General features: G+C 60.3%; 1 protein-coding gene and 1 long non-coding RNA gene across 2 annotated transcripts; both read right to left on the bottom strand.

Annotated features, from left to right (window-relative positions):
* Positions 1 to 337: 337 nt before the first annotated feature.
* LOC130263016 (uncharacterized) lies at positions 338 to 3,187 on the bottom strand. Its single transcript, XR_008842272.1, has 3 exons — positions 3,027 to 3,187; positions 483 to 662; positions 338 to 401 (listed from the first exon to the last, which is right to left on the bottom strand). It is a non-coding gene; the product is annotated as an uncharacterized LOC130263016 (long non-coding RNA).
* Positions 3,188 to 3,752: 565 nt separating this feature from the next.
* LOC130263314 (mucin-3B-like) lies at positions 3,753 to 13,156 on the bottom strand. Its single transcript, XM_056510820.1, has 8 exons — positions 13,084 to 13,156; positions 8,520 to 11,051; positions 7,176 to 7,532; positions 6,682 to 6,789; positions 6,484 to 6,599; positions 5,280 to 5,338; positions 3,985 to 4,121; positions 3,753 to 3,820 (listed from the first exon to the last, which is right to left on the bottom strand). The coding sequence occupies exons 1-8, from the start codon at positions 13,154 to 13,156 to the stop codon at positions 3,753 to 3,755; spliced, it is 3,450 nt and encodes a 1,149-aa protein (XP_056366795.1).
* Between the last annotated feature and the right edge of the window lie 14,741 nt (positions 13,157 to 27,897).

Raw genomic sequence — 27,897 nt, forward strand, 5'->3', positions numbered from 1 at the left:
GGATTTTGGGGTCACAATTTTGGTTCTGGAGATCCCAAATCAGGATTTTGAGGTCACAGTCGGGTTCTTGGACATTCTGAGGTCACTGATCAGGATTCTGGGGTCACATTTCGTGTTCTGGGGTCAACCTCAGCCCCCCCCAAACCCACATCACCCGTCGAGTCACCCACCGACGCCGGCGGCTCCGCCACCTCCGAGCTGGGCTTGTAGGTGTTGTAGGGACCTGTGAGGAGGAGGATGATGAGGATGAGGATGGTGACGACCCCATGAAGGTTTCGGGGGGTCCCCCCAACCCTCGGGGATCCGTCCCACCTTTCCCGGCGCCGCCGTTGACGTGGTAGATCCCGGTGACGCGGCCGCTGCGACCCCCGTCCGGCCACGGGTCATCGGGCTTGGTGGGGCTGGGGGCGGTCAGAGACATCACAACCGTCCCTCCCCTTCCCTCCGACCCCCCCAAAATCCCGAGTGTCCGGCGCTCTCACCTGGCCCCGGGTGTTTTTCCCCGCCGCCGGGCGAGGCGCGCGGCGAGGAAGGCGCAGAGCGCGAGGAGGATGAGGATGGGCAGCCCCAGCCCCAGCCCCACGCCCAGCCCCAGCCCCAGCTCGCTGACGCGGCTCTGGCACCGGTCGCCGCTCCAGAGGTACCGGGGCACGTCCGGGCAGCTGCGGGGGAGGGGAGGGGGTCGTGGGAAGGGTCCTCACCCCCCACACACACCCCGGGGTGGGTCTGGGGGTGGGACCCCCCCTGGGAATCACAGGAGCCCCCCCCCCAGAGATCCATGGGTTGGGGGTGAGGTGTGGAGGGGGGTGGTCAAGGGTTGGGTTTGGGGGTCAAGGGTTGGGTTTGGGGGTCAATGGTTGAGTGTTGGGGGTCAAGGGTTGGGTTTGGGGGTCAAGGGTTGAGTTTGGGGGTCAAGGGTTGAGTGTTGGGGTCAAGGGTTGGGTTTGGGGGTCAAGGGTTGAGTGTTGGGGGTCAAGGGTTGAGTGTTGGGGTCAAGGGTTGGGTTTGGGGGGCAGGATTTGGAATTGGGGGTCAAGGGTTGGGTGTTGGGGGTCAAGGGTTGAGTGTTGGGGTCAAGGGTTGGGTGTTGGGGGTCAAGGGTTGGGTTTGGGGGTCAAGGGTTGAGTGTTGGGGTCAAGGGTTGAGTTTGGGGGTCAAGGGTTGAGTTTGGGGGGCAGGATTTGGAGTTGGGGTCAAGGGTTGAATTTGAGAGTCAAGGGTTGAGTTTGGGGGTCAAGGGTTGGGTTTGGGAGTCAAAGATTGGGTGTTGGGGGTCAAGGGTTGTGTTGGGGTCAAGGGTTGAGTTTGGGGGTCAAGGGTTGAGTGTTGGGGGTCAAGGGTTGCGTTTGGGAGTCAAGGTTGAGTTTGGGGGTCAAGGGTTGGGTGTTGGGGGTCAAGGGTTGAGTTTGGGGGTTAAGGGGTGAATTTGGGGGTCAAGGGTTGGGTTTGGAGGTCAAGAGTTGAGTGTTGGGGTCAAGGTTGAGTTTGGGGGTCAAGGGTTGAGTTTGGGGGTCAAGGTTGGGTTTGAGAGTCAAGGGGTGAATTTGGGGGTCAAGGGTTGGGTGTGGGGGTCAAGGGTTGGGTGTTGGCAGTCAAAGGTTGGGTGTTGGGGTCAAGGGTTCAGTTTGGGGGTCAAAGGTTGGGTTTGGAGGGCAGGATTTGGAGTTGGGGTCAAGAGTTGAGTGTTGGGGTCAAGGGTTGAGTTTGGGGGTCAAGGGTTGCGTTTTGGGAGTCAAGGTTGAGTTTGGGGGTCAAGGGTTTGGTTTGGGGGTCAAGGTTGGGTGTTGGGGTCAAGGGTTGAGTTTGAGAGTCAAGGGTTGAGTTTGGGGTCAAGGTTGGGTGTTGGGGGTCAAGGGTTGAATTTGGGGGTCAATTGTTGAGTTTGGGGGTCAAGGGTTGGGTTTGGGGGTCAAGGGTTGAGTTTGGGGGGCAGGATTTGGAGTTGGGGTCAAGAGTTGAGTGTTGGGGTCAAGGGTTGAATTTGAGAGTCAAGGGTTGAGTTTGGGGGTCAAGGGTTGAGTTTGGGGGGCAAGGATTTGGAGTTGGGGTCAAGGGTTGGGTTTGGGGGTCAAGGGTTGGGTGTTGGGGGTCAAGGTTGAGTTTGGGGGTCAAGGGTTAAGTTTGGGGGGCAGAATTTGGAATTGGGGGTCAAGGTTGGGTTTGAGAGTCAAGGGGTGAATTTGGGGGTCAAGGGTTGGGTGTTGGGGGTCAAGGGTTGGGTGTTGGGGGTCAAAGGTTGGGTGTTGGGGTCAAGGGTTCAGTTTGGGGGTCAAAGGTTGGGTTTGGAGGGCAGGATTTGGAGTTGGGGGTTGAGTGTTGAGTGTTGGGGTCAAGGGTTGGGTGTTGGGGGTCAAAGGTTGGGTTTGGGGGTCAAGGGTTGAGTTTGAGGGTCAAGAGTTGAGTTTTGGGGGCAGGATTTGGAGTTTGGGGGTCAAGGGTTGAGTTTGGGGGTGAAAGGTTGTGTGTTGGGGTCAAGGGTTGAGTTTGGGGGTCAAGGTTGAGTTTGAAGGGCAGGAGTCGACAGGAGCCAAGGGTTGGACCTTTGGGGTGAAGCTTTTTTGGGGTGAAGGTGTTTGGGGGTGAAGGTTTTTGGGGTGAAGCTTTTTTGGGGTAACGGTTTTGGGGTGAAGGTTTTTGGGGTGAAGCCTTTTTGGGGTGACGGTTTCGGGGTGAAGACTTTTGGCTGTGGTGGAACCTTGACCACGTTGACCTCAAGAGCCCAAATTTGGGGCCAAACATCAGAATTCAACCTCCTCACCCTTGGCTGGACGTTTGACCAGGTTCAAGGGTCAATGGGCGTGGCTTGGATGGGTGTGGCAGGTGTGGGCTTGGCCATGTGTGGGCGTGGCTTGGATGGGCGTGGCAGGGGATGGGCGTGACCAGGGATGGGCGTGGCGGGTGTGGGCAGGGTCAGGATTGGTGTGGCCGGGGTTGGGCGTGGTCGGGATGGGCGTGACGGGTGTGGGCGTGTCCAGGGGTGGGCGTGGCAGGTCTGGGCGTGGCCGGGGTGGGCGTGGCCGACTCACAAGCAGCGGGGGCCGTCGCGGGTGACGCGGCAGAGGCCGCGGCCGCAGTCGAAGGCGCCGGGCACGTTGAGGGAGCAGTTGGTGACGCAGAGCAGCCCGCGCGCCGTGCGGTACGGGAAGTAGAACCGGCTGAAGTTGGCGGGCGCGTGCCGCCGGCACAGCTCTGCACAGGCCGCGCTCCCGTCAGGGGTCCCGCCCGTGGCGGCCCCAGGTGTGTCCCCAGGTGTCTCCAGGTGTGTCCCCAAGTGTCTCCAGGTGTGGCCCCAGTGTCCCCAGATGTGTCCCCAGCTAACCTCAGGTGTCTCCAGGTGTCCCTAGATGCCCCCAGGTGTCCCCAGGCATCCCCAGGTGTCTCTAGGTGTCCCCAGGTATGTCCCTAGGTGTGTCCCCAGCTGTCCCCAGTGTCCCCAGGTGTCTCCAGGTGCCCCCAGGTATGTCCCTAGGTGTGTCCCCAGGTGTGTCCCCAGAGCCCTCAGGTGTCCCCAGGTGTCCCCAATGTCTCCAGGTGTATCCCCAAGTGTATCCCCAGGTGTGTCCCCAGGTGTCCCCAGGTGTCCCCAGGTGTCCCTAGGTGTCCCCAGTATCCCCAGCTGTTCCCAGGTGTGTCCCCAGCTGTTCCCTGGTGTGTCCCCAGATGTCCCCAGATGTCCCCAGATGTCCCCAGTGTCCCCAGGTGTTCCCTGGTGTGTCCCCAGATGTCCCCAGTGTCCCCAGTGTCCCCAGCCATCACTCACCAGTGTCATTCAGCGCCGGTGTCGCCGCTCTGGCGGAGGTGACGCTGAAGCAGAGCTCGTCTGGGGGCGGGGACGGCACGGGGCGGTCACTCGGGGTGACCGCAGGGGGAGGGGACGGCACGGGGCGGTCACTCGGGGTGACCGCAGGGGGTGGGGACGGCACGGGGCGGTCACTCGGGGTGACCGCAGGGGGTGGGGGCGGGGCGGGGCGGGGGGTCACCTACCGGCCGAGGGGTGGCAGCCGCGGGGCGGGGCGGCGGCGTTGGCCAGGGCCAGCAGCTCCGGGGCGCGGCGCTCCGGGCCGGCCGTGCCGGGCAGCGGCCGCAGCCGGACGCGGTAACTGACCACGACGCTGCCGCGGCTGCGGGACAGCGCGGGGATGGCCGGGGGCTCGGCAGGATCCCGGGGATCCCATCCCAATCCCATGGATCCCATCCCGTGATTCAATCCCGTGGATTACAAGGGATCCCATGGATCCCATCCCATTGATCCCATTGATCCCATCCCGGGGATCCCGGGGATCCCATCCCAATCCCATGGATCCCATCCCGTCATTCAATCCCGTGGATTACAGGGATCCCATGGATCCCATCCCATTGATCCCATCCCATCGCATCCCATTGATCCCATTGATCCCATAGATCCCATCCCGTGGATCCTGTGGATCCCATCCCATGGATCCAATTCCATGGATCCCATCCCATCCCATCCCATTGATCCCATTGATCCCATCTCATCCCATTGATCCCATCCCGTGGATCCAATTCCATGGATCCAGGGATCCCATCCCATCCCATGGATCCCATCCCATTGATCCCATCCCATCCCATTGATCCCATTGATCCCGTTGATCCCATCCCGTGGATCCCGTCCAGTGATTCAATCCCGTGGATCACAGGGATCCCATGGATCCCATGGATCCCATGGATCCCATTGATCCCATCCCGTGGATCCCATCCCATGGATCCAATTCCATGGATTCCAGGGATCCCATCCCATCACATGGATCCCATCCTGTGGATTCTAAGGATCTGATCCCATAGACCCCATAGACACCATAGATCCCATTGACCCCATCCGATCCCATCCCAATCCCACGGATCCCATTGATCCCATGGATCCCATCCCATCCCAGTCCCATTGATCCCACGGATCCCATGGATCCCATCCCATCCATTGATCCCATCCCATGGATCCCATCCCATCCCAATACCATGGATCCCATGTATCCCATCCCATCCCAATCCCATTGATCCCATGGATCCCAATCCCATGGATCCCATCCCAATCCCCATGGATCCCATCCCAATCCATGGATCCCATCCCATGGATCCCATCCCATCCCAATCCCATGGATCACATCCCAATCCATGGATCCCATCCCATGGATCCCATCTCATCCCAGTCCCATGGATCCCATCCCAATCCCATGGATCCCACGGATCCCATCCCATCCCAGTCCCATGGATCCCATCCCAATCCCACGGATCCCATGGATCCCATCCCGCCCCTGGCCCACCTCAGGCTCAGGACATCGATCCCGCCGTAGCCGGACACGTTCCGGTAGATCCCGTCCATCTGCGGACAGAGGGACGCGGTCACTCGGGGCGGGGCAGCCTTGGGGTGGTGCTGGGATGGACACTGGGATAGACACTGGGGTGGACACTGGGATGGACACTGGGCACTGGGATGGACACTGGGGTGGACACTGGGCACTGGGATGGACACTGGACACTGGGATGGACACTGGGACGGACACTGGGATGGACACTGGGCACTGGGATGGACACTGGGGTGGACACTGGGATGGACACTGGGGTGGACACTGGGATGGACACTGGGCACTGGGATGGACACTGGGGTGGACACTGGGCACTGGGATGGACACTGGGGTGGACACTGGGCACTGGGATGGACACTGGGCACTGGGATGGACACTGGGATGGACACTGGGATGGACACTGGGCACTGGGATGGACACTGGGCACTGGGATGGACACTGGGATGGACACTGGGATGGACACTGGGATGGACACTGGGCACTGGGATGGACACTGGGCACTGGGATGGACACTGGGATGGACACTGGGATGGACACTGGGCACTGGGACGGACACTGGGATTGGACATTGGGATGGACACTGGGGTGGACATTGGGACGGACACTGGGATTGGACATTGGGATGGACACTGGGGTGGACATTGGGATGGACATTGGGGTGATCCTGGGGGTCCCTTGGGGTGTCCCTTGTGATGGACACTGGGATGGCCACTGGGATGGACATTGGGATGGACATTGGAGTGTCCCTTGTGACGGTCATTGGGATGGACATTGGGGTGTCCCTTGGGATGGACACTGGGATGGACATTGGGATGGACACTGGGATGGACATTGGGACAGACCCTTGGTGTGCACATTGGGGTGGACATTGGAGTGTCCCTTGTGATGGGCATTGAGATGGACATTGAAATGGACATTGGGGTGTCCCTTGGGATGGACATTGGGGTGATCCTGGGGGTCTCTTTGGGTGTCCCTTGGGATGGACGTTGAGATGGACGTTGAGATGGACACTTGGGGTGTCCCTTGTGGTGGTCATTGGGATGGACCTTGGGATGGACATTGGGTGTCCCTGGTGGTGGTCATTGGGATGGACACTGGGATGACCCTGGGGGTCCCTCGGTCCGCCCCCCCCCCCACACCAGCCCCCTCTCTGGCCTCTCACCGTCCGGCTGAACTCCTCGGCGAATCGCCGGTGCCGGGGGGACGCCGCGTCCGCCATGTCCTCCGAGAATCGCCGGTTGGTGACACGCGCCACCATGGCCACGGAGGGCCCCAGCTCTGCGGGGACAGCGCGTGTCCGTCACCCGGGGACCCCCGGGGGGCGCGGGGGGTCACGGGTGGGCGTGTCCCCGTCCCTTACCTGCCGTCAGGTTGATGGTGGCGGCGCCGAACTCGCAGCGGGCGCCGTCCGTGTTGGGGGGGCACAGGCACATCACCCCCGTCCAGAACCCCCCGTTCACGCAGGGGTCTGGGGGGGGGGGGACACCAGGGCGTGGGGACCCCGAGGAGGGCACCGGGACCCCCGGGGCCCCCCTCACATTTACACCCAGTTGGGCTCACCGTCACCAAACCCTCGGGTTTTGGGTAAAACCAGGAAAAAAACCAAATTTCTTGTTCCACCCTCACCACCCTTTGGGGAGTTCAGTGGATTTGGGGGGCAACACCCCCAAAATACCCACGGATTTTGGGGAGGGGTCTTCACACCCCAGGCAAAGCCACCATCCCAATCACCTCTCAGTTTTGGGGGGAAAATGGGGAAAACACCAACTCCCGTTACATCCTCCTGGGTGGGGGGGCTACACCCCCAAAACACCCCCGGATTTTGGGGAGGGGTCTCCCCAAACCTCGACCAACCTCTGGTGGTGGGCACGGTGGTGGTCGTGGTCCTCCTGGTGGCTCTGGTGCGGCGCGGGGGCGTGGCCGGCTGGGCCGTGGTGGGTCTGGGGTCTTCGCAGCGGGGGCCCCCAAACCCGGGGGGGCAGTAGCAGCGGGTGCCCACCGCGGTGCCCCCGTGGCGACAGGCCGAGTTTGGGTCGGGGGTCTCGCAGCGCGGCCCCGCCCGGCCCGGGGGGCAGACGCAGCTCCCGCCCACCGCGGTGCTGCCGCCGGCGCAGCGGTCGTTTGGGTCTGGGGTCTCGCAGGTGGGGCCCGAGAAGCCGGGGGGGCACAGGCAGCGCGTGCGGTTGGGGACGCCGCCGTTGTGGCACACGACTGGGGGAGGGGGAGGGGGGGGGCACGGTGAGGGGAGGGGGCTTTGGGTAAAATGGGGGAGACCCCCGGGAGGGAGACCCCAGCCCAGGAGAACCCCAAGAAAGAGACCCCACCCCAGAAAATCCATGAGAATGAGATCCCAGCCCAGGAGAACCCCGGGAAGCAGACCCCTACCCAAGAGACCCCCGGGAAGGAGACCCCAGCCCAGAAAATCCATGGGAAGGAGACCCCAACCCAAGAGACCCCCAGGACTGAGACCCCCACCCCCAAGAGACCCCAGGAAGGAGACCCCACCCCAGAAAATCCATGGGAAGAAGACTCCCAGCCCAGGAGAACCCCGTGAAAGAGACCCCTACCCAAGAGACCACCGGGAAGGAGACCCCAGCCCAGGAGACCCCAGGAAGGAGACCCCAGGCCAAGAGACCCCCGGGATGGAGACCCCAGCCCAGATAATCCATGGGAAGGAGACCCCAGCCCAAGAGACCACCGGGAAGGAGACCCCCAACCCCAGGAGACCCCCAGGAATGAGACCCCCACCCTAAAACCTCCATCCTCCTCTTCCTCCCCACCCCAGGAGACCTCGGGAAGGAGACCCCAGCCCAGAAAATCCATGGGAAGGAGACCCCAGCCCAAGAGACCCCCAGGAATGAGACCCCAGCCCAGAAGGAGACCCCTGGGAGGGAGACCCCAGCCCAGAAAATCCATGAGAAGGAGACCCCAGCCCAAGGAGTCCCCAGGAAGGAGACCCCAGGCCAAGAGACCCCCGGGATGGAGACCCCAGCCCAGATAATCCATGGGAAGGAGACCCCCAGCCCCAGGAGAACCCCAGGAAGGAGACCCCACCCTAAAAACTCCATCCTCCTCTTCCTCCCCACTCCAGGAGACCCTCGGGAAGGAGACCCCAGCCCAGGAGACCCCAGCCCAGAAACCCCTCCCAGCCCCAGGGAGGAGACCCCTCCCACCCCAGTGCCCCACCAGGACACTCACTGGCCGGGGGGCTGGAGCCGTGGGGGAGGTACAGGCAGATGGTGGCCACGGTGGCCGTGCTGGTGACAAAGTCGCCAGTGGTGCCATTGGTGACAGGGGTTGTTGTTGTCATGGTGACAACGTCACCGTAGGTGCCGTCGGTGACAGGGGTCGTTGTCATGGTGATAAAGTCACCGTAGGTGCCGTCGGTGACAGGGGTTGTTGTCATGGTGACAAAGTCACCGTAGGTGCCGTCAGTGACAGGGGTTGTTGTTGTCATGATGACAACGTCACCGTAGGTGCCGTCGGTGACAGGGGTTGTTGTCATGGTGACAAAGTCACCGTAGGTGCCATCGGTGACAGGGGTCGTTGTCATGGTGACAAAGTCACCATAGGTGCCGTCGGTGACAGGGGTTGTTGTCATGGTGACAAAGTCCCGGTTGGTCCCAGCAGAGACGTGGCCCAGTGGCCCGGTGGCTTTGGTGGCGTAGGGTGTGGTCTCGGTGACATTGGGCGTGGTCTCAGTGACATTGGGCGTGGTCTCGGTGATGTTGGGCGTGGTCTCAGTGACATTGGGCGTGGTCTCGGTGACGTTGGGCGTGGTCTCGGTGATGTTGGGCGTGGTCTCGGTGATGTTGGGCGTGGTCTCGGTGACATTGGGCGTGGTCTCGGTGACGTTGGGCGTGGTCTCGGTGATGTTGGGCGTGGTCTCGGTGACACTGGGCGGGGCTGGCGTTGAGGTGACATTGGCAGGGGCCGTTGGGTGGCTCTCCAGGGTGGTGGCCCTGGTGTCACTTTCCAGGCTGGTGGCCCTGCTGTGGCCTCCCAGGTGTCCCAGTAGCACCGTCACGGTGTCACTTTCCACGGTGGTGGCCACGGGAGTGGCATCAGTGTCACCTTCCATGGGGGTGGCATGAGTGTCACCTTCCACTGGTGTGGCCTCGGTGTCACCTTCTATGGGGGTGGCATCAGTGTCACCGTCCACTGGTGTGGCATCAGTGTCACCTTCTACGGGGGTGGCATCAGTGTCACCTTCCACAGGAGTGGCCTCAGTGTCACCCTCGCTGACCGTGGTGTCACCCTCCATGGCCGTGGTGGCCCTGGCGTGGCTCCTCCCCGGCGTGGCCGTGACATTTCTCACCCGGTGAGTGACCGGTGGTGTCGCGGCGCTGACCGCTGCTGTGGTGGCCGTGGGGACGCGTCCACCCCTGACCCCGGTGTCCCTGTCTGGGGTGGTGACCACGTCATGGTCCGTGACGATGACCACGTCATGGTCCGTGTTGGCGCTGACCACTGTGTCACTCTCTGGGGTGGTCACCACGTCACTGACCGTGTTGGTGACCACTGTGTCACTCTCTGGGGTGGTCACCATGTCATGGTCCGTGTTGGTGACCACGTCACTGACCGTGTCAGCACTGACCACTGTGTCACTCTCTGGGGTGGTCACCATGTCATGGTCTGTGTTGGTGACCACGTCACTGACCGTGTTGGCACTGACCACGTCACTGACCGTGTCGGTGACCACGTCACTGACCGTGTCAGCACTGACCACGTCACTGACCGTGTTGGCGCTGACCACAGCAGTGACCATTCCGTTCCTCCCCGTGGCTCTGCCACCGTTGGTGACCCTTCCCACGCCGGTGACCCTTCCCTCTGCCGGTCTGGCCGTGACGTTCCTCGCCCGCCGCGCCGGCGCCGTGTCTGTGCCGCTCTCAGCGGTGTCACCTCCCGCGGCGGTGGTGGCTGTCACCCTCACCATTCCCATGTAGTTTGTCACCGTGTCGCTTGTCATCACGTCATTTGTCACCGTGCCATTTGTCACCGTTCCATTTGTCACTGTGTCATTTGTCTCCATGTCATTTGTCATCGTGTCGTTTGTCACCGTGTCATTTGTCACCATGTCATTTGTCGCTGTTCCGTTTGTCACTGTTCCGTTTGTCACCATGTCATTTGTCACCGTGCCGTTTGTCACTGCGCCGTTCGTCCTTGTGCCGTTTGTCGCCGTTCCGTTTGTCACCTTCCCATTTCTCACCGCGCCGTTTGTCACCTTTCCGTTTGTCACCTTTCCGTTTGTCACCTTCCCATTCGTCACCGCGCCGTTTGTCGCCGTCACCTTCCCGTTTCTCACCGCGCCGTTTGTCACCATCACCTCTCCGTCCGCCACCCTTCCGTCCGTCACCGCGCCCGTCCCGGCGCACTCGCACCGCGGTCCCCAGGCCGCGGGGGGACAGCGGCACGTCCCGTTCTCCAGGGTGCCGCCGTTGAGGCAGGAGCGCGGCGGGAGCCGGTGCTGGCACGCGTCCCCCCCGAACCCCGGCGGGCACACGCACGCCGTGCCGAAGGCGCTGCCGCCGTTCCGGCAGGCGCTGCCGGGGTCGGGGCGCTGGCACCGGGCGCCGCCGAACCCCGGCGGGCAGAAACAGGCGGTGCCCACGGCGGTGCCGCCGTTCCGGCAGGCGCTGGACGGGTCCGGGGTCTGGCAGCGCTGGCCGGAGCGGCCGGGGGGACAAACGCAGCGGTGACCGACGGCGGTGCCGCCGCTGGAGCAGGGGGCTGCGGGGACAGCAGAGGGTGGCGGGGTGACACCAAATTGGGGGCGGGGTGTCACCAAAACTGGGGGTGGGGTGTCACCAAAACTGGGGATGGGGTGTCACCAAAACTGGGGATGGGGTGTCACCAAAACTGGGGGGGTGGGGTGTCACCAAACTGGGGATGGGGTGTCACCAAAACCGGGGATGGGGTGTCACCAAACTGGGGGGTGGGGTGTCACCAAACTGGGGATGGGGTGTCACCAAAACTGGGGATGGGGTGTCACCAAAACTGGGGGGGTGGGGTGTCACCAAAACCGGGGATGGGGTGTCACCAAACTGGGGATGGGGTGTCACCAAAACTGGGGGGGCGGGGTGTCACCAAAACTGGGGATGGGGAGTCACCAAAACTGGGGATGGGGTGTCACCAAAACCGGGGATGGGGTGTCACCAAAACTGGGGGGGTGGGGTGTCACCAAATTGGGGAATGGATGAGGGGGTGTCACCAAAATTGGGGTGGGATGGGGTGTCACCAAATTTGGGGGAGATGGGATCGGGGTGTCACCAAATTTGGGGAGCAGGGCGTGTCACCAAAACTGGGGAGATGGGGGTGTCACTAAATGGGGGTGGGGTGGGATGGGGGTGACACCAAAACTGGGAACCTGTCCCCAAACTGGGAAAGGGAACTGGGAACCTGTCCCCAAACTGGGAAAGGGAACTGGGAGTTTATCCCCAAACTGGGAATCTGTCCCCAAACTGGGAATGGGAACTGGGAGTTTATCCCCAAACTGGGAACCTGTCCCTAAACTGGGAACGGGAACTGGGAGTGGGAACTGGGAACCTGTCCCCAACCTGGGAAAGGGAACTGGGAACGTCTCCCCAAACTGGGAAAGGGAACTGGGAGTCTGTCCCCAAACTGGGAAAGGGAACCGAGAACCTGTCCCCAAATTGGGAACTGGGAACTGGGAACCTGTCCCCAAACTGGGAAATGTAACTGGGAATCTCTCCCCAAACTGGGAAAGAGAACTGGGAGTTTATCCCCAAACTGGGAAAGGGAAGTGGGAGTCTGTCCCCAAACTGGGAAAGGGAACTGGGAGTCTGTCCCCAAACTGGGAAAGGGAACTGGGAACCTCTCCCCAAACTGGGAAAGGGAACTGGGAGTTTATCCCCAAACTGGAAAAGGGAACTGGGAATCTGTTCCCAAACTGGAAAAGGGAACTGGGAATCTGTTCCTCAATTGGGAAAGGGAACTGGGAACCTCTTCCCAAACTGGGAAAGGGAACTGGGAACCTCTGTCCAAACTGGGAAAGGGAACTGGGAACCTGTCCCCAAACTGGGAAAGGGAACTGGGAATCTGTCCTCAAACTGGGAAAGGGAACTGGGAGTGGGAACTGGGAATCTGTCCCCAAACTAGGAAAGGGAATTGGGAAAGGGAACTGGGAAAGGGGACTGGGTGTTTATCCCCAAACTGGGAAAGGGAACTGGGAATCTGTCCCCAAACTGGGAAAGGGAACTGGGAGTTTATCCCCAAACTGGGAAAGGGAACTGGGAAAGGGAACTGGGAGTGGGAACTGGGAGTCTGTCCCCAAACTGGGAAAGGGAACTGGGATCCTCTCCCCAAACTGGGAAAGGGAACTGGGAGTTTATCCCCAAACTGGGCGTCGGAACTGGGAATCTGTCCCCAAACTGGGAAAGGCAACTGGGAACGTCTCCCCAAACTGGGAAAGGGAACTGGGAATCTGTCCCCAAACTGGGAAACGGAACTGGGAAAGGGAACTGGGAGTTTATCCCCAAACTGGGAAAGGGAACTGGGAAAGGGAACTGGGAGTGGGAACTGGGAGTGGGAATTGGGAACCTGTCCCCAAACTGGGAAAGGGAACTGGGAATCTCTCCCCAAACTGGGAAAGGGAACTGGGAGTCTGTCCCCAAACTGGGAAAGGGAACTGGGATCACCCCGGTGGCCCCGCGGCCATCGGACCCTCCCAAACTCATGGCCAGGAGCCCCAAAAAGACCCAAAACCCCCCAAAAAAGGAACCTCCACCCCTGCCCCCCTCACCTGGCAGAGCCTCCGGCGGGACGAGGAGGAGGAGGAGGAGGATGGGGACGAAGGCGCCGCCAGCCAACCCCATCCCGGCGGAGCCGCGGCGGCCACTGAGCCGGGCCCGGCCGCCACCGGCGCCTTTTGGCCCCGAGGTGGGTAAATAACGGCCTGAGTCACGGGCAGATAAACCGGGACGGGGAAAGGGAGCCAAAAAATAGATAAAATAAATAAATAAAATAAATAAAGTGAATAAAATTAATAAATGGAATTAAATTCCGGGACGGGGAAAGCGACACCAAAAATTAAATAAAATAAATAAAATAAAATAAATAAAATAAAATAAATAATATTAATAAATGGAATTAAATTCCAGGACAGGGAAAGCGACACCAAACAAAATAAATAAATAAAATAAATGAAATGAATGAATGGAATTAAATTCCGGGACGGGGAAAGCGACACCAAAAAAAATAAATAAATAAAATAAAGAAAATGAATTAAATGAATGAATGGAATTAAATTCCGGGATGGGGAAAGGACACCAAAAAAATAAATAAAATAAATAAAATGAATTAAATAAATAAATGGAATTAAATTCCGGGATGGGGAAAGCGACACCAAAAAAATAAATAAATAAAATGAATTAAATGAATGAATGGAATTAAATTCTGGGACGGGGAAAGCGACACCAAAAAAATAATAAATAAAATAAATGAAATAAATAAATGGAATTAAATTCCCGGGATGGGAAAAGGGAACAAAAAAAAAAAAAAAAAAAAAAAAATAAATAAATAAAATAAATGAAACGAATAAATGGAATTAAATTCCGGGCCGGGGAAAGCAACACCAAAAAAAAAAAAAATAAAATAAAATAAAATAAAATAAAATAAAATAAAATAAATGGATGAAATGAATAAATGGAATTGAATTCCCGGACGGTCCCTCGGGAATTCCGAGCCCGGCCCGGCCCTGATAAGATACGGGGGGAACCGGGCGGGACCCCCCGAGCGGCCCCACCCCAAAAACCCCGGAGGTGACGGGGCGGGGGGGGAGGGGTGAGTCAGCGGCGGCTCCCGGGTGGGGTCAGCGGGGTTTGGGTTTGGGGTTTTGGGGTTTGGGGTTTTTGGGGTTTGGGTTTTGGGGTTTGGGGGTTTTGGGGTTTGGGGTTTGGGGTTTTTGGGGTTTGGGGTTTGAGGGTTTGGGGGTTTTTGAGGTTTGAGGGGATTTGGGGGTTTTGGGGGTTTTGTTTTGGGGTTTTTGGGGTTTTTGGGGTTTGGGGGTTTGGGGGTTTTGAGAGTTTTGAGGTCAGGGGGATTTGGGGTTTTTGGGGTTTGGAGGTTTTGGGTTTTTTTGGGGGGGTTTGGGGTTTTGGGGGTTCAGGGATTTGGGGTTTTTGGAGTTTCGTGTTTTTGGGGTTCTGGGGTTTGAGGGATTTGGGGGGTTTTGGGGGTTTTGGGGGTTTGGGGGTTTTGGGGTTTGGGGTTTGAGGAGTTTTTGGGGTTTTTGGAGTTTGGGGTCAGGGGCGTCCCCAGTGGGGTCAGAGGAGTTGGTTTGGGGGTTTTGGGGTTTAGGGTTTTTTTGGGGTTTTTGGGGTTTTGGGGTTTGAGGGTTTTTTGGGGTATGGGGGTTTTGGGGTTTTTTGGGTTTTTTTGGGGTTTTTGGGGTTTGAGAGTTTTTGGGGTTTTTGGAGTTTGAGGTCAGGGGGATTTGGGGTTTTTGGGGCTTGGAGGTTTTGGGGGTTTTTTGGGGGTTTTGGGGTTTGGGGTTTTTTGTGGGGTTTGGGATTTTTTTGGGGTTTTTTTGGGAGGGTTTTGGGATTTGGGGTTTGGGGTTTGGGGTTTTGGGGTTTGAGGGTTTTGGGGTTTGGGGGTTTTGGGATTTGAGGATTTTTTTGAGGGTTTTCTGGGGGGGGGTTTGGGGTTTGAGGGTTTGAGGGTTTTGGGGGTTTTGGGGTTTTGGGGTTTTTGGGGTTTGAGGGTTTTTTGGGTTTTTTGGAGTTTTGGGCTTTGGGGGTTTTGGGGTTTTTTGGTGTTTTTGGGATTTGGGGATTTTTGGGATTTTTGGAGTTTAAGGTCAGGGGGGTTTGGGGTTTTTTGGGGCTTTTTGGGGTTTTTTGGGTTTGGGGTCTCCAGGGGGGTTTGGGGTTTTGGGGTGGGGTCGTCCCCAGGGGGGCAGAAATCGATAATTTATTGTCAATACATTTTTTAAATAGTATAAATAAATACAGACCGAGAAATCGATAATTCATTATCAATATAATAAATCGATAATTTATTATCAATAAATTAATTACCATAAAAAATACAGATAATTTATTATTAAAATATTGATTAATTACTATAAAAAGTACAGATAATTTATTATTAACACATTGATTAATTACTATAAAAATACAGATAATTTATTACAAATACTTTGATTAATTGCTATAAATAAATAGGGGGAAGGGCAGGAAAAGGGGGCGGGGTTCCTGCCCCTCCCCCTCCCCAAAAGGGTTTTTTGGGGGGTTTTGACCCCCCGGGCTCTGCCTGGGGGGGGGGTCGGGGTTTCATCACCCCAAATAAATAAAAATTGAGGGGTTCAACCCCCCCAAAACCCCAAAATCCCAAAAATCCCCAAATCCCAAAATCCCGAAAATCCCCCAAAATTAAAAAAAAAAAAAATCCAAATTCCCACAAAATTCCCCAAAATCCCAAATCTCCCAAAAATCCCCAAAATCCCAAAATTCCCCCAAAATCCCCAAAAATCCCAAAAATCCCCAAAAATCAAAAAAAATTCCAAAAAAAAAAATCCCAAATCCCAAAAATCCCCCCAAAATCCTCAAATCCAAAAAATTCCCCCAAAAATCACAAAAATTCCCTAAAAATCCCCAAATCCAAAAATTCCCCAAAAATCCCAAATCCCCCCAAAATCCCAAAAAAAATCCCAAAAATCCGGAACAAACTGGGAGTTACTGGGAGTTACTGGGAGTTACTGGGAGCCAGTCCCGATTCTCCCGCGGGTTTTGGGGTCCCGGGTCCATTTTTGGGGTCCCGAGTCCATTTTTGGGGTCTCTTGATCCATTTTTGGGGTCCCGAGTCCATTTTTGGGGTCATAGGGGGGTGACCTTCGGCCTCGGGGTCCTCAGCTGGGGGAGGGGAAAGAGAGAGAGATTTGGGGGGTCCTGGAAGGGAATTTGGGGTCCTGGAAGGGGATTTGGGGTCAATTTTGGGTCCTGGCAGGTGATTTTGGTGTTTTTTGGGTCCTGGAAGGGAATTGGAGGTCCTGGAAGGGGATTTGGGGTCCTGGAAGGGAGATTTTGGTGGGTTTCGGGTCCTGGAAGGGGATTTTGGGTCAATTTTGGGTCCTGGAAGGTGATTTTCAAGTTTTTGGGTCCTGGCAGGGGATTTTGGGTAAATTTTGGGTCCTGGCAGGGGGTTTTGGTGGTTTTGGGTCCTGGCAGAGGATTTTGGGTCAATTTTGGGTCCTGGCAGGGGGTTTTGGTGGTTTTGGGTCCTGGAAGGGGATTTGGTATTTTTTGGCTCCTGGAAGGAGATTTGGGGTAACTTTCAGGTCCTGGAAGGAGATTTTTGTCCGTTTGGGGTCCTGGCAGGGGATTTGGGGTCCTGGAAGGGGATTTTTGTCCTTTTTGGGTCCTGGAAGGGGATTTGGTATTTTTTGGGTCCTGGCAGGGGATTTTGGGTCAATTTTGGGTCCTGGCAGGGGGTTTTGGTGTTTTTTGGGTCCTGGCAGAGGATTTTGGTGGTTTTTGGGTCCTGGAAGGGGATTTGGGATCAATTTTGGGTTCTGGAAGGTGATTTTGAAGTTTTTTGGGTCCTGGCAGGAGGTTTTGCTGGTTTTGGGTCCTGGCAGGTGATTTTGGTGTTTTTTGGGTCCTGGCAGGAGGCTTTGGTGTTTTTTGGGTCCTGGAAGGTGATTTTCACGTTTTTGGGTCCTGGCAGAGGGTTTTGATGTTTTTTGGGTCCTGGCAGGTGATTTTGGGTCCTGGAAGGGGATTTGGGATCAATTTTGGGTCCTGGAAGGTGATTTTGGTGTTTTTTGGGTCCTGGCAGGGGATTTTGGGTCAATTTTGGGTCCTGGCAGGGGGTTTGCTGTTTTTGGGTCCTGGCAGGGGGTTTTGGTGGTCCTGGAAGGGGGTTTTGGTGTTTTTTGGGTCCTGGAAGGTGATTTTGCTGTTTTTGGGTCCTGGCAGGGGGTTTGGGGTCGTTTTTGGGTCCTGGCAGGGGGTTTTGGTGGTCCTGGAAGGGGGTTTTGGTGTTTTTTGGGTCCTGGAAGGTGATTTTGCTGTTTTTGGGTCCTGGCAGGGGGTACAGACCTGCAGGTGCGGATCCACCCGCTCCAGGGAGGGTCGGAAGCCGCGGGGACCCCCCGGATGCCCACGGGGGGGTCCCGGGGGTTTCCCCCAGAGCTCGGGCTCCTCCAGCCGGGTCTGGGGGCGCCGGGGGGGCCCGAGCGCCGGGTTGGGGATCACGGCCCCTCCCCCCCCCGGCGGGGTCCAGGTGAGATCGTCCAGCTCGTACCAAGAGCCCCCAAAATAGGGGGGGAGGTCACTGGGGGGAGGGGGAGACATGGGGTGAGGGGTGGGGGAGGGGTGGGGGAGGGGTGGGAGAAACCCCCCCCCCCCCAAAAAATGGGAGAAATCCCCCCAAAATGGGAGAGACCCCTCCCAAACTGGAAATCCAAACTGGGAATTCCCCCTCAAACTGGGAATCCAAACTGGGAACCCCCTGAAAATTTGGAATCCAAACTGGGAGCCCCCTCTTCAATGGGAACCCCAACTGGGAGACCAATCCCAAACTGGGAATCCAAACTGGGAAACCCCCCCCTAAATGGGGAACCCCAAACTGGGACCCCTCTCCTCAATGGGGAAGCCCAAACTGGGAGACCAATCCCAAACTGGGAATCTAAACTGGGAACCCCCTTCCAAAATGGGGAACCCCGAACTGGAACCCCCCCAAACTGGGACCCCCAAACTGGGAATCCCCAAAATGGGGAACCCAAACTGGGAGCCCCCTCCTCAATGGGACCCTGAAATTGGGAGCCCCTCCTCAAACCGGGAATCTAAACTGGGAGACCATTCCCAAACTGGGAGACCATTCCCAAACTGGGAGACCAATCCCAAACTGGAAATCCAAACTGGGAGCCCCCCTATAATGGGGAACCCAAACTGGGAGACCCTTCTCAAACTGGAAACCCAAACTGGGAACCCCCCCAAAATAGGGAACTCCAAACTGGGAAATGCCCCCCAAACCGGGCCCCCCAAACCGGGCCCCCCCCTAAACTGGGAAATCCAAACTGGGAGCCCTTCCCCAAACTGGGAGCCCCCTCCTCAATGGGAACCCCAAACTGGGAGACCAATCCCAAACTGGGAATCCAAACTGGGACACCCCTCCTCAATGGGAACCCCAAACTGGGAGCCCCCTCCTCAATGGGAACCCCAAACTGGGAGCCCCTCCTCAAACTGGGAGCCCCAAACTGGGAGCCCCTCCTCAAACTGGGACCCCCCCAAATTGGGACCCCCCAAACTGGGATTCCCTCCAAAATGAGGAACCCAAACTGGGAGCCTCCCCTAAACTGGGAATCCAAACTGGGACCCCCAAGCCGGGCCCCCCAAACCGGGCCCCCGAATCAAATCCCGGGCCCCCCAAACCGGGACCCCCAAACCGGGCCCCCCAAACCGGGCCCCCCCCGTACCTGCGGCAGCGGCGGCGCCGGCAGAGCAGGAGGATGAGGAGGGCGAGGCAGGCGAGGAAGAGCAGCGCGGTCACCGCCCCCAGCCCCGCGGCCACCTTGCTGAGCCGGCCCGAGCAGCGCGGGCCCGTGTACCAGTACAGGGACTGGTCCGGGCAACTGGGAGGGGAGAGGGGTCAGGGGGAGCGGGGAGCTGGGATACTGGGGGTACTGGGGAAACTGGGGGTACTGGGGACAGGGGTCAGGGGGAGCGGGGAGCTGGGGAAACTGGGGGTACTGGGGGTACTGGGGTCAGGGGGAGCGGGGATACTGGGGAAACTGGGGAGAGGGACAGGGGGAGCTGGGGTACTGGGGAAACTGGGGAAACTGGGGATACTGGGGACAGGGGTCAGGGGGAGCGGGGAGCTGGGGATACTGGGGGTACTGGGGGTACTGGGGTACTGGGGTACTGGGGGTACTGGGGATACTGGGGAGAGGGACAGGGGGAGCGGGGATACTGGGGAAACTGGGGGTACTGGGGACAGGGGTCAGGGGGAGCGGGGAGCTGGGGAAACTGGGGATACTGGGGATACTGGGGATACTGGGGGTACTGGGGACAGGGGTCGGGGGAGCGGGGATACTGGGGAAACTGGGGAGAGGGACAGGGGGAGCTGGGGTACTGGGGAAACTGGGGGTACTGGGGATAGGGTCAGGGGGAGCGGGGGTACTGGGGAAACTGGGGATACTGGGGAAACTGGGGATACTGGGGACAGGGTCAGGGGGAGCTGGGAAACTGGGGTACTGGGGGTACTGGGGGTACTGGGGAAACTGGGGATACTGGGGGTACTGGGGACAGGGGTCGGGGGAGCGGGGATACTGGGGAAACTGGGGAGAGGGACAGGGGGAGCTGGGGTACTGGGGAAACTGGGGGTACTGGGGAAACTGGGGGTACTGGGGACAGGGGTCGGGGGAGCGGGGATACTGGGGAAACTGGGGAGAGGGACAGGGGGAGCTGGGGTACTGGGGAAACTGGGGGTACTGGGGAGGGAGAGGGGTCAGGGGGAGCTGGGAAACTGGGGATACTGGGGAAACTGGGGATACTGGGGGTACTGGGGAAACTGGGGTACTGGGGGTACTGGGGATACTGGGGGTACTGGGGAGGGGGGATGGGCAACTGGGGTAACTGGGGAGGGGGACAGGGGTCAGAGCCCCCCAAAACCCCCACGGGACCAGCGGGGACCTCTCAGGGGCAACAGGGACCCCAGAGTGGACAATGGGACCCCAGAGTGGACAATGGGACCCCTAAGTGGCCACTGTGACCCCCTGGTGACTCCCTGGTGACCCCGGTGACCCCTGTGACCCCATGATGGACATTGGGACCCCGTAGTGACCACTGTGACCCCATCTCAGGTTCTGTGACCCCCCCCCCCCGGTGACCCCTGTGACCCCCCCGGTGACCCCCCTGTGACCCCATCCCAGGTTCTGTGACCCCACCCCAGACCCCTGACCCTGGTGACCCCATTGACCCCCCTGTGACCCCTGTGACCCCCCTGTGACCCCATTGACCCCATTGACCCCCTGGTGGCCACTGTGACCCCCCAGAGACCCCAGTGACCCCCCTGGTGACTCCTGTGACCCCATCCCAGGTTCTGTGACCCCACCCCAGACCCCTGACCCCGGTGACCCCCCGGTGACCCCGTGGCACTCACAAGCACTGGGGGCCCTGGCGGGTGACCCAGCAGCGGCCGTGGTGGCACTCGAGGGTCCCGGGCAGGTTGGGGGTGCAGTTGGTGACGCAGTGCAGGACCCCCGAGGAGAGCAGCGGGAAAAAGGAGCCGCCGTAGCCGGGGGGGGCACGGAGGTGACACAGCTCTGGGGACAGACATGGAGTGGGGACATTGGGGGGATTGGGGACAGTCGGGACACTGGGGACAGTGGGAGGATTTGGGGACATTGGGGACACTGCGGGACAGTGGGGGACATTGGTGGGGACACTGGGGACATTGGGGGGATTTGGGGACATTGGGGTGGTCAGAAGGGGTCAGTGGGGTGGCCAGTGGGGTCCATGGGATGGTCAGGGGATGGTCAGGGAGTGCCCAGGGTGTGGTCGGTGTGGTCAGTGTGGTCAGGGTGTGACCAGGGTGTGGCAGGGGGACAATGCAGTGGTCAGTGTGGTCCGAGTGTAGCCAGTGGATGGTCAGGGGATGGGCAGGGTGTGGTCAGGGTGTGGTCAGTGTGCCCAGGGCGTGGTCAGGGTGTGCCCAGGGGTGGTCAGTGTGCCCAGGGTGTGCCCAGGGTGTGCCCAGGGGTGGTCAGTGTGCCCAGGTGTGCCCAGGGGTGGTCAGTGTGCCCAGGGTGTGCCCAGGGTGTGCCCAGGTTGTGCCCAGGGCGTGGCCGGCGCTCCGGCCGCTCTCACCGTCCAGCTCCATCAGCTCCCTCATGGCGCTGACCACAGGGTCGGGTCTGAGCACGAGGCACAGCACGGCTGGGGGAGGGGCGACAGTGACCACCGGTGACCACCGGTGACCACTCGTGAGTGACCCCCGGGGTCCAGGGGCGGCCCCGCAGGGGTCAGGGGGGGTCTGGGGGGCGGGTTTGGGCTCAGGGCGGGTCTGGGGGCGGGTTTGGGGTCGGTTTTGGGGTTTGGGGTCGGTTTTGGGGTTTGGGTCGGGTTTAGGGTCGGGTTTGGGGTCAGGGGCGGTTTTGGGGTCGGTTTTGGGGCCCGCGGTTGGGTCTGGGGTCATTTTTGGGGTTTGGGGTTGGTTTCGGGGTCAGTTTTGGGGTAGGTTTTGGGGTTTGGGGTCGGTTTTGGGGTCGATTTTGGGGTCGGGGGTCGATTTTGGGGTCTGGGGTCGGTTTCAGGGTCAGTTTTGGGGTTGGTTTTGGGGCCGGGGGCGGGTTCGGGGTCGGTTTTGGGGTCGGGCTTTGGGGCGGTTTGGGGGCGGTTCCGGGGTTTGGGGTCAGTTTTGGGGTCGGTTTTGGGGTCGGTTTTGGGGTCAGTTTTGGGGTCGATTTTGGGGTCTGGGGTGGGTTTTGGGGCCGGGTTTGGGGTCGGTTTCGGGGCCGGGTTTGGGGTCGGTTTTGGGCTCAGTTTTGGGTTCAGGGCCGGTTTTGGGCTCAGTTTGGGGTCAGTTTTGGGGTCAGTTTTGGGTTCAGGGCCAGTTTTGGGGTCGGTTTCGGGGCCGGGTTTGGGGTCAGTTTGGGCTCAGTTTGGGCTCAGTTTTGGGTTCAGGGCCGGTTTTGGGGTCAGTTTCGGGCTCAGTTTGGGGTCAGTTTCGGGCTCAGTTTGGGCTCAGTTTTGGGGTCCGGGCTCAGTTTTGGGCTCAGTTTTGGGTTCAGGGCCGGTTTCGGGCTCAGTTTTGGGCTCAATTTGGGCTCAGTTTGGGCTCAGTTTGGGCTCAGTTTGGGCTCAGTTTTGGGGTCAGTTTTGGGGTCAGTTTTGGGGTCAGTTTGGGCTCAATTTCGGGGTCAGTTTTGGGTTCAGGGCCGGTTTTGGGGTCAGTTTGGGCTCAATTTGGGCTCAGTTTGGGCTCAGTTTGGGCTCAGTTTGGGCTCAGTTTCGGGCTCAGTTTCGGGCTCAGTTTCGGGCTCAGTTTTGGGTTCAGGGCCGGTTTTGGGGTCAGTTTTGGGGCCGGGGTTGGTTTTGGGGTCAGTTTTGGTGTCAGGGCGGGTTTGGGCTCAGTTCGGGCCCAGTTCGGGGTGACCCACATGCGTTGTGCCGGCACTCCCCCTGGCTCGCCGCCGCCGCCCGCAGGTTCCCCACCAGCTCCTCCGTGGTCGCCCCGAACCCGCCGCTCTCGGCAGCGCCCCGGGCCATGGTCACCAACACCCGGTGGTCAACCACGACACTGCCGGGCCTGGGGGAGGGGACACGGCGGTCACCGGGGGGGGGGCGGGGCACACCCACACCGGCCCCGCCCCCTTTTTTTGGGGACATTTACCCCAGGCCGGTGATCGCCACGCCCTCGTAGCCCGGCACGGGCCCGTAGATCTTCCTGATCTGCGAAGGGAAAAACTCGCGTGGTCACCGAGCTTGACCCCACGCCCAGGGGTCAAGGGGGGTGGTGGTCAAGTGGTCACCTCGCGGCTGAAGTGGTCCTGGAAGGCGAGGAAGGCCGGGGAGCCGCGGTCAGCCAGCGGCTCGGAGAAGTTGAAGTTGGTGAGGGTCACCTGGATGTCCACGGCGGCCAGAGCGGTGCCCGGGAAGGCTGCGGGGGGGGAGGGGAGGGGTCAGTGGGGTCAGGCAGGGTGGACAGGAGCCACCAGAGTGACCAGGGCTACCAGAGTGACCAGAGTGACCAGGGGCTACCAGAGTGACCAGAGTGACCAGGGGCCACCAGAGTGACCAGGGGCTACCAGAGTGATCAGGGGCTACCAGAGTGATCAGAGTGACCAGGGCTACCAGAGTGACCAGGGGCTACCAGAGTGACCAGGACCCCCAAAAACCACAGGCCCCCCCCAGGTGTCCCCAGGTGCCCCCAGGTGTGTCCCAGGTGCCCCCAGGTGTATCCCAGGTGTATCCCAGGTGTATCCCAGGTGTATCCCAGGTGTATCCCAGGTGTTTTCAATCCCCCCCAGGTGTCCCCAGGTGCCCCCAGGTGCCCCCAGGTGTTTCCCAGGTGTATCCCAGGTGTGCCCAGGTGTATCCCAGGTGTGCCCAGGTGTTTTCAATCCCCCCCAGGTGTTTCCCAGGTGTGCCCAGATGTCTCCAGGTGTAGCCCAGGTGTTCCCCAGGTGTGCCCAGGTGTGCCCAGGTGCGCCCAAGTGTATCCCAGGTGTATCCCAGGTGTGTCCCAGATGTTTTCAATCCCCCCCAGGTGTGCCCAGGTGTATCCCAGGTGTGTTCAGGTGTTCCCAGGTTCCCAGGTGTGCCCAGGTGTGCCCAGGTGTATCCCAGGTGTATCCCAGGTGTTTTCAATCCCCCCCCCCAGGTGCCCCAGGTGTCCCCAGGTGTCCCCACTCACGCAGGTTGGTCTCGATGGTGTCGGTGGAGAACTGGCAGCGGGACCCGGCGTAGGACGGGGAGCAGAGACAGCGACCCCCGGGGAGGGGAGTGCCCCCGTTGTGACACAGCCCTGGGGACACGGGACAGTGGGGACACTGGGGAGACTGGGGACACTGGGGACACTTGGGGGAGATTGGGGACAGTGGGGAGACTGGGGAGATTGGGGACATTGGGGACATTGGGGACATTGGGGACATTGGGGACACTGGGGACATTGGGGGGATTGGGGGACATTGGGGACATTGGGGACATTGGGGACATTGGGGGGATTGGGGGGATTGGGGGACATTGGGGGACATTGGGGGGATTGGGGACATTGGGGACATTGGGGACATTGGGGGCATTGGGGACATTGGGGGACATTGGGGACATTGGGGACATTGGGGGACATTGGGGGACATTGGGGGCATTGGGGACATTGGGGGACACTGGGGACATTGGGGACATTGGGGACATTGGGGACATTGGGGACATTGGGGACACTGGGGACACTGGGGGGATTTGGGGACACTGGGGACACCAGGGGACGAGTTTGGGGACAGCCCGGCTCAGGGGGACGCCCCAGGTGGGGCAGTGGCACGAGGACAGTGACGGTCATTTGGGGGGGGACACTCACCTGTGGGGGGAGCGGGGGTGGCCTCAGCGGTGGTGGGGGTCACCTGGGTGGTCCCAGGGGTCACCTCGGTGGTCATGGAGGTCACCTGGGTGGTCCCAGGGGTCACCTCGGTGGTCATGGATGTCACCTGGGTGGTCATGGAGGTCACCTGGGTGGTCAGGGGGGTCCCCAGGGTGCTCGTGGCTGTCCCTGCAGTGGGGGTGGGCGCCGTGGGGGTCACCCTGGTGGTCGTGGTGGTCACTACAGGGGTCGTGGTGGTCACTGCAGGGGTGGACGTTGCCATGGGGGTGGCCTGAGTGGCCGTGGTTGTCCCTTTGGTCATCGTGGTGCTGTTCAGGGTGGTCTTGGAGGTGTCCAGGGGGGTGGTCAGTGATGTGGGGGTCACTTTGGTGCTTGTGGTGGTCCCTGAGGGTTCCCTGGAGGTCACCCAGGTGGCCGTGGATGACCCTGAGGTGGTCACTGAGGTCACTGCAGGGGTGGACATTGTCGTGGAGGTGTCCTGGGTGGCCGTGGGGGTCCCAGGGGTCATCGTGGGGGTGTCCAGGGTGGTCTTGGAGGTGTCCAGGGGGGTGGTTGATGCCGTGGTGGTCCCTGGGGTCATGGTGGACACTGTGGAGGTCCCTGGGGTGGCCGTGGAGGTCCCTGGGGTGCTGGTGGACACTGTGGTGGTCTCTGTGGTGGCCGTGGAGGTCTCTTGGGTGACCATGGAGGTCACAGGAGTGCTGGACATTGTCGTGGAGGTGTCCTGGGTGGCCGTGGTGGTCCCTGGGGTCATCGTGGGGGTGTCCTGGGTGGTTTTAGGGGTGTCCTGGCTGGTTGTTGGCCCTGGAGGGGTCACCTGGGAGGTCGTGGATTCCACAGAGGTCACCCAGGTGGCCGTGGGCGACCCTGGGGTGGCCGTGGAGGTCACCAGAGGGGTGGACGTTGTCGTGGTGGTCTCCTGGGTGGCCGTGGAGGTCCTTTGGGTCATCGTGGTGGTGTCCAGGGTGGTCCTGGAGGTGTCCAGGGGGGTGGTTGATGGTGAGGGGGTCACTGGGGTGGCCGTGGGGGAGTCTTGAGTGGCCGTGGATGACCCTGGGGTGGTCACTGAGGTCACTGGAGTGCTGGACGTTGCCATGGAGGTGTCCAGGGTGGCCGTGGAGGTCCCTTGGGCCATCGTGGTGCTGTCCAGGGTGGTGGTCAGTGGCGTGGGGGTCTCTTGAGTGGCCATGGTGGTCCCTGGGGTGTTTGTGGTGGTCCCTGAGGGTTCCCTGGAGGTCACCCAGGTGGCCGTGGATGACCCTGGGGTGGTCACTGAGGTCACTGCAGGGGTGGACGTTGCCACAGAGGTGTCCTGGGTGGCCGTGGGGGTCCCTGGGGTCATCGTAGTGGTGTCCAGACTGGTGGTCAGTGGCGTGGGAGTCTCTTGGGTGACCGTGGAGGTCCCTGGAGTGGTGCTGGGTGCTGTGGAGGTCACCCAGGTGGTCGTGGGTGACCCTGGGCTGACCATGGAGGTCACTGCAGGGGTGGACATTGTCGTGGAGGTGTCCTGAGTGGCCGTGGGGGTCCCAGGGGTCATCGTGGTGCTGTCCAGGCTGGTGGTCAGTGACGTGGTGGTCACTGAGGTGTCCGTGATGGTCCCTGGGGTGGTGCTGGGTGCCCTGGAGGTCACTTGGGTGGCCGTGGGTGACCCTGGGGTGACCATGGATGTCACAAGAGATGTGGACGTTGCTGTGGAGGTGTCCTGGGTGGCCGTGGGGGTCACTGGGGTCATCGTGATGGTGTCCAGGGTGGTGGTCAGTGGTGTGGGGGTCTCCGGGCTGGTCATGGTGGTCACTGAGGTGGTTGTGGTGGTCACAGGAGGGGTGGACGTTGCCACCGAGGTGTCCTGGGTGGCCGTGGGTGACCCTGGGGTGCTCATGGAGGACCCTGGGGTCATGGTGGTGCTGTCCAGGGTGGTGGTCAGTGACGTGGGGGTCCCTGGGGTGACCATGGTGGTCCCTGGGGTGGTGGTTGGTGCTGTGGAGGTCACCTGGGTGATCATGGATGACCCTGGGGTGGTCACTGAGGTCACTGGAGGGGTGGACGTTGCTGTGGGGGTGTCCTGGGTGGTCGTGGTGGCCATTTGGGTCACGGTGGTGCTGTCCAGGGTGGTCTTGGAGGTGTCCAGGGGGGTCACTGGGGTAGATGTGGTGGTCCCAGGGGTCACGGTGCTGGTGTCCAGGGTGGTGGTCAGTGGCGTGGGAGTCTCTTGGGTGGCCGTGGGGGTCCCTGGGGTGTTGGTGGTGGTCCCTGGGGTGGTGCTGGGTCCCATGGAGGTCACCTGGGTGGCCGTGGATGACCCTGTGGTGGTCACAGACGTCACTGGAGGGCTGGACGTTGCCATGGAGGTGTCCTGGGTGGTGGTAGATGACCCAGGGGTCACGGTGCTGGTGTCCAGGGTGGTGGTCAGTGGCGTGGGAGTCTCTTGAGTGGCCGTGGGGGTCCCTGGGGTGTTTGTGGTGGTCCCTGAGGGTTCTCTGGAGGTCACCCAGGAGGTCGTGGATGACCCTGGGGTGGTCACTGAGGTCACTGGAGGGGTGGACGTTGCCGTGGAGGTGTCCTGGGTGGCCGTGGTGGTCCCTGGGGTGGCCGTGGTGGTGTCCATGGTGGTGGTCAGTGACGTGGGGGTCCCTGGGGTGGTGCCGGGCGCTGTGGTGACCTCTTGGGTGGCCGTGGGTGACCCCAGGGTGGCCGTGGAGGTCACCAGGGTGGTGTGGGACTCTGTGGAGTCCAGCTGGGTGGTCATGGTGGCCCCAGGGGTCATCGTGGTGCTGTCCAGGCTGGTGGTCAGTGCTGTGGTGGTCACTGAGGTATCCGTGATGGTCCCTGGGGTGGTGCTGGGTGCCCTGGAGGTCACTTGGGTGGCCGTGGGTGAACCTGGGGTGACCATGGATGTCACAAGAGATGTGGACGTTGCTGTGGAGGTGTCCTGGGTGGCCGTGGAGGTCCCTGGGGTCATGGTGCTGGTGTCCAGGGTGGTGGTCAGTGACGTGGGGGTCATTGAGGTGTCCGTGGGGGTCTCTGTGGTGGCGCTGGGTTCCACAGAGGTCACCTGGGTGGCCGTGGGTGACCCTGGGGTGGTCCTGAAGGTCCCTCGGGTCATCGTGGTGATGTCCAGGCTGGTGGTCAGTGACATGGGGGTCCCTGGGGTGACCGTGGGGGTCTCTGGGGTGGTGCTGGGCCCCATGGAGGTCACCCAGGTGGCCGTGGATGACCCTGAGGTGGTCACTGAGGTCACTGGAGGGGTGGACGTTGCCATGGAGGTGTCCTGGGTGGCCGTGGGGGTCCCTGGGGTGGTGCCGGGCGCTGTGGTGACCTCTTGGGTGGCCGTGGGTGACCCCAGGGTGGCCATGGAGGTCACCAGGGTGGTGTGGGACTCTGTGGAGGCCGGCTGGGTGGCCGTGGGGGTCCCTGGGGTCATCGTGGGGGTGTCCAGGGTGGTCTTGGAGGTGTCCAGGGGGGTGGTTGATGCCGTGGTGGTCCCTGGGGTCATGGTGGACACTGTGGAGGTCACTGG

The sequence above is a fragment of the Oenanthe melanoleuca genome, chromosome 25, assembly GCF_029582105.1.
Source record: "Oenanthe melanoleuca isolate GR-GAL-2019-014 chromosome 25, OMel1.0, whole genome shotgun sequence".
NCBI lineage: Eukaryota > Metazoa > Chordata > Aves > Passeriformes > Muscicapidae > Oenanthe > Oenanthe melanoleuca.

Bases quoted from the DNA above. Each gene is read 5' to 3' on its own strand.
- LOC130263314 (XM_056510820.1), bottom strand. From the start codon at position 13,156: ATGGGGTTGGCTGGCGGCGCCTTCGTCCCCATCCTCCTCCTCCTCCTC. The intron at 7,533-8,519 runs GTGAGTGTCCTG...CCCCTCCCCCAG, and splicing joins CGGCTCCAGCCCCCCGGCCA to TCGTGTGCCACAACGGCGGC. The intron at 6,600-6,681 runs GTAAGGGACGGG...CTGTCCCCGCAG, and splicing joins CACCATCAACCTGACGGCAG to AGCTGGGGCCCTCCGTGGCC.